General features: G+C 40.0%; 1 protein-coding gene across 3 annotated transcripts in view; it reads right to left on the minus strand.

The window, feature by feature from the left end:
* The window catches only part of GAD1 (glutamate decarboxylase 1), a 178,203-nt gene that overhangs the window by 62,144 nt on the left and 110,059 nt on the right, over positions 1–6,000 (minus strand). For all 3 annotated transcript variants that reach the window (XM_082261329.1, XM_082261327.1, XM_082261328.1), the window contains one exon: positions 4,161–4,403. In XM_082261329.1, coding sequence (XP_082117455.1) covers positions 4,161–4,403 — 243 coding nt within the window. The remainder of the gene's footprint in view (positions 1–4,160; positions 4,404–6,000) is intronic.

The raw sequence follows: 6,000 nt of genomic DNA on the forward strand, positions 1-6,000 counted from the left end.
AATGTGCTAGCAGATTTAGATACACTAACAAATTGAAGCCAAATTCCAGCTCACAGTTTATAACCAGTTACAGCAAACAGTTGTGTTCCTTTTGGGATAAATGTTTTACATAAATTAATAAAGGCTGACCATTGTAATCACCCCTGCCAGTGTTAAATAGTCTCATCCCTGTAACCTGATACATATAGAAGAGAGCTTGTTCTTTTGAAAAACAACAAACCTACTAGCTGGATCACTAGGTGAAAATAGAAGAACGAATGCTTAAAAATGAAAATGAATGCAGACATTACATCTAAGAATTAGTAAGCTGCAATATAAGAAATGTTTGTTTTTAGGTTTAATAGTGCTTTCACTTTTTCTTGAATATCCCCTGAAAATACCAGTGCTCTAAGTGTGCCTTAGGCCTCAAGCTGCATATCTGCTGTGGACGATCATCTAAATACAATGCCTCTGACTGCTCTGACAAGTCTCATGAGATTTGAAATTAGATTTGTTAATGTCACTCCTATGCTGCTCACTTTATTTCTTGCTGGAGAAAAAGCTGTACCTGAGAAGCTGTAGTGCAAGGATCTCCCTGCTCTTGCTATTTTTGTTATGTGAATCTGTGTTTTCTTCACCTCTCCTACTTCTGAAATATTAATCCCATCAGATATCAGATCAGCGGTCACCAAGATGGACACATAGAGACACGGGCATAGTACGCCAGTAATTGGGAAAAGATCAGCTTCAGGGAGACCACAGCCAATGCTGGTGACTAGTCCTCTGCCTCTGCTTGCCTTTTATGGGAACAATTTCCACAATGTAGGTCCTCTCTAACCTCATGGCCCTGCTTTCAGGACCGTCCATCATCATTATCCCCCTCCATGCATAACTTAAGCAGCAATTTTGTGGACAAAAACACTAGCTGCTAAAGCACCAATTTAACCAATGAATTCACTAAAACTTACTTTATGATGTATGTGCTATAACAACCACTGCTGTGTTACAATGAATAATGGAGACGTGGGTGCTTGCAGCTGGGGTGGGGGGTAAGGGCTTGTGTCAACAGGCTTCTAAGGACAAATGCAGTGCAGTGTGCTTTTGACACCAGATGTTTCTGAGGTCATTTAGAATTAATTGCAGATGCCATTGCCCAGCTTTAGCTGCTTTTGCCTTCCCATAGATTTGTATAAGGAGAGAAGCAGTTCTGAAGAAAAGAAAAGCCTGTTGACACAAACATAATTAAGGCCTACGTTTAGTTACATTTTTTTTAATCAGCACAACAAGGGACGGTACTTACATTTAATAGGAAAGTCTCTTGTGCTAATGGCTGCTGTCCTAGTTGAAATCTTCAGTACTCCCCCCCCCCCCCTTCATACCCCCAGTGCTACAGGGGTTAATATCTGCTAGACCTGTCATAGGCACTCATCAAAAGTGCTGACTATGCCCACCCTTTCTGCCCCCTCCTCCAGTCATAGAAGCTCTACTATAGCTCCCATCAATGAAAAGCAATCTATTGTTTTTTTGGTCTCTCTTGGCCTTTCACACCCCCCTTGTTTTTGTTTTGTTTTGTTTTGTTTTGTTTTGTTTTGTTTTTTTTTTGTTTTGTTTTGTTTTGTTTTGTTTTGTTTTGTTTTGTTCTGTTCTGATTTGTTTTTGTTTTGTTTTGTTTTGTTTTGTTTTGTTCTGTTCTGTTTTGATTTGTTTTTGTTTTGTTTGTCTTGTACTAATAAATGAGGGGCAAACACGGAATAGACATACAATCTGAGGGTTTATTTTACTGCCAATTATGACTATATGTTGTGGGAAGTTATAGAAATTTAATGTAACCCTCTTGTGGGAGTTTATGGAGGGGGTAGTGAAGATATAAATTACTTTTTAGGATGACCTGTTTTTTTTTATGATGGTCTGGCTGTTATGTATTCATTTTTTTTTTCCCGCTGTATGCCCTTTTGTGTTCTAAAAATAAAGTTATATTTGAAAAAAAGAAAAGCAATCTATGAATGGAGGACAGAATGACTAAAAGGTCCACCTGCTCCATTAATAGACTGCTTTTCATTGATTTAAATTTATAGTACAGCATCTCTAAATGGAGGAAGAGGGCAAAAAGGACAGGAGTAATTGTCACTTTTGACAACTGCCTATGAGAGGACCAGCGGCTGTAATAATGGTATATATTATATGATAATATTTTGGATAAGGGGGGCAGAGTACTGAAGATCTCAACTAAGAGAACAGGCACCAGTACAAGCTTCTTCAGTGTATTTACAGCCCCTTGGGTGGATTTGTATAAAAAAAAAAGCATTTCAACTTATTCTTTAATGATTTAAGCCTCGTACACACGATCAGATTATCGGCCGAATTTTCTTTAGTTTTTTGTTACATGCTAGTCTTATATGGAAAATGAAGAGGTTACTTTCATACGAAAATTCTCCTACGACAGAATTCAACTTCAGAAGTGATGTCATGTGATGTGTTGAATTGTTTTGTATGTATTCTTTAGTTTCTGAGCATGCCTAGTCTTGCTCTTATGATTTTTTTCGGATGAAAACTGTACTAATTAAACGGAAATCGGACGTTGTGTTGACGTACGATAAAAGTTTTATAGCCTGCACATCCAGTTTTTGTCGTACGAAAATCCGTAATCGGCAAAATCCGAAAATTGGCAGATCGTTCGTTGGACTAAATTTTACTTATCGTGTGTACAGGCCTTAAGCAGCACTGCAGTACCAGTACCACTGTGGTGTCTGAAACAAAGCCTTTTATTTGCAGAAGTGAGTAAAGCCTCGTACACAATTTCCGCTGACCGTCGTCCGTCTTTTGTCCAGAGTGGTGACTGTTGGTTGGAATGTGCTCTAGACTGCACACGAATTTTCCCGTACGACAAAATTCTACTTCAGAAGTGATGTCATGTGTTGGATTGCTTTGTATGCGTTCTTTCTTCACTGAGCATGCCTAGTCTTGCTCATAAGATTTTTCCCCATCTAAATCTGTACTAATGAGACGAAAATCGGATGTATTTTGACGGAGGACAAAAATTTTAATGCCTGCACACCAGGATTTTGTAAGCCGAAAAGTCGGAGTCGGCTGTCGAAAGCACCATACTAACAAGCCGAAAATCGGCAGATCGGTCGTCGGACAAAATTTCCCGGCCGAATTTCTTATCGTGTGTACAGGGCTTTAGTCCCAAAGGAATTTACATCCTAACCAACATGCAAATCCTCATCTAACACTACTTAAAATTTTGTGAATGTACAGGATATTGGCAATGTTTGCACATGCATGGCCAACATAAGACACCCATATACCATATATAAAGGCTCATCTAAAACTTACAAACAATCCATTGTGCGCCATAGCCTTGACGCCGCTAAGTTGTACATTCATCGTCAAATTAATCATTCTTGTATTAATATGGATCCTGCCTTTCTGGCTAAAATAAAATATTTAGAAAAAAGAATACAAGTTCAATCCAGAAAATTGGAATATTAAAGTGTTACTAAACCCAGGACCCTGCATTCACCATATCTGGTCTCCCATAGAACACAGACCATGGAAATCCAATTATTTTAGTAAACTGCTAAATACCTTTTCTCATCCACAGTACATAGCAATCTAATTATTTCTATCAGTATCTTTTTAAAGCTTGTAGGAGGAGGTTGCATTCTACTCTGACTGTCCTATGAGGCTGCAGGACTCCTGACCCTCTATCTGCACAGTGCTGATTGGCCCTGTGCCAATCACATGCACCCTCCCAAAACCCTCCCAAAAAAAAAAAAAACTCTCTAGCATTACACAGCAAACTGAGCATGTACCGAGTGCCCCCAAGTATTTCCATTGTGTACAAATCCAGCCCTCTTCCTTTAATGGCAGTACTAAAGTGTCTGTCTAAGTCACCAATAAGATTTTAACCTGTCCTTGAAATCTAAGTCGGATTGGGAATATAAGATATTAGACTGTACAGGCTTCAGGAAGAATACTCCTACTGTCCTTCCACCCTCTGAGGTGGTCTGTGACTACAGTGAGTTACATCAAATTCAGATTAAGGTACATTTGGTGGTCATTGTGATTTTTACAAACGTTCTGCATTCTGTAACACATTAGTTCCCTAATACCATGGTTTCGGTACAGCCTGGAACTGATATTTATTATTCATCACAGCTAATTAGATATATATATACCTGTTCGTACTCCATACTTTAGAGTGTCCCTGCAGTCCACCAGGATTTGCTCCAGGGACTCAGGGTTGTCTGACAGTTCCAGGTTAAAGCCTTCTATCCCTTCTAGTAGCTGATGAGGATGATGGAAGTCCAGGACTTTGGTGGATCTGTCGAAAGTTTTCCTCACGTAATTCAAGAGAATGTCAACCACCTCCAGGAGAAACTGCATGGTGGATTCCTCTCCATTTTTGGCAGGCAGTAAATCTGCAGAACAAACAAGCTATTAGAAGGCCAGCCTTTGAATGTAAGAGCAAAAGATGGATCACCAGGTGACGGGGTGTCTGCTAGTTGCTTGGATCTTTATATATGGCTTTCTCCAGGAGAATACAAATTGTCTGCACAAAATCCTAAGTGCATTATCAGACATCACCCTGACAGTCAGAGTAGTTGCTCATTTGGAGTCAGCCATATATTTCTTTGTCTAATCTCCGTCTCTCCCAGTCATCTCTGTTACTGTGATTAAGCACTTACACATTATACAGACATTCTGTGTTTATAAAATAGCAGCAATTATTTTACAGGCAGCAATGCAATCTGTTTTAGATTGGCTTGAAGGCGTATAGGATACATTACCACATGTACGAAAATGCACTTTTTTGTTAACATTTGACAACTTATTGCATTTAAAGATAATTCCAGCTTGTTTATATGTTGGTTGTTAAACAAAGCAAAGGTGCCCATAGGATAATTTTGCAAAGCATTTGCTGTTAAAGTGAACTTTGAACTTTTAGAAGTTACATAGTTACATAGTCTGTGAGGTTGAAAGAAGACACCAGTCCATCCAGTTCAACCCATGATGTGTGTGTGTGTGTTTGCTGTTAACCGTACATTGTATACCCCTGTATGTTGTGGTCTTTAAGGTGCCCATCTAATCGTTTTTTGAAACTTTCGATGCTCCCTGCTGATACGACTTCTTGTGGAAGCGAATTCCACATCCTTACTGCTCTGACAGTGAAGAACCCCTTACGTATTTAAGGTTACACCATTTTTCCTCTAGTTTTAGTGAGTGGCCACATGTCTTATTGTATTCCCTTTTTCTAAAAAAGTTTGTTCCTTGTGCTAGGGTCGCCACCCAGTACAGTATTTGTACATTGATATCATATCCCCCCTCAAGCGTCTCTTCTCCAGAGAGAATAGGTTCAGTGCTTGTAGTCTTTCCTCATAGCTGATGCCCTCCATTCCCCTAATTACTTTTGTTGCCCTTCTCTGGACTCTCTCCAGTTCCAGCACGTCCTTCCTGAGGACCGGTGCCCAGAGCTGGACAGCATACTCCAGATGTGGCCAGACTGGAGTCTTGTAGAGTGGGAAAATAATCTCTTTATTTCTGTGAATCCCCTTTTTTATACATGCCAGTATTCTGTCGGCTTTGCTTGCAGCGGCTTGGCATTGCATGCCAAGCCTGTTGTTCACCAGTACCCCCAGGTCCTTTTCCATCCTAGATTCACCCAGAGGTTTCCCCCCTAGTGAGTAGCTTGATTTCGTGTTTCTGACACCCAAGTGCATTACTTTACATTTTTCAACATTAAACCTCATCTGCCATGTAGTTGCCCACCCTATTATTTTGTTCAGATCCGCTTGTAAGGTTTGCACATCTAAGTCTAGGCAAGGTATGAGGTTCACTTTACAGAAAGGACTTTAAAGAGCTACTGTTACTTTGCCCTGGATGGCATACTGTCTCTTTATAGCCCATTCCCTCCAACAAGGCATATTTACCAATACATGCACTTTTGCCACCTTACTGCTCCATGAGAGCTCTCACTCCATTGCACAAGGTATTGGGGGGGGGGCATGTGACATTCAT

This window comes from Pelophylax lessonae, assembly GCF_965119305.1.
Source record: "Pelophylax lessonae genome assembly, chromosome: 6".
Taxonomy (NCBI): Eukaryota; Metazoa; Chordata; class Amphibia; order Anura; family Ranidae; genus Pelophylax; species Pelophylax lessonae.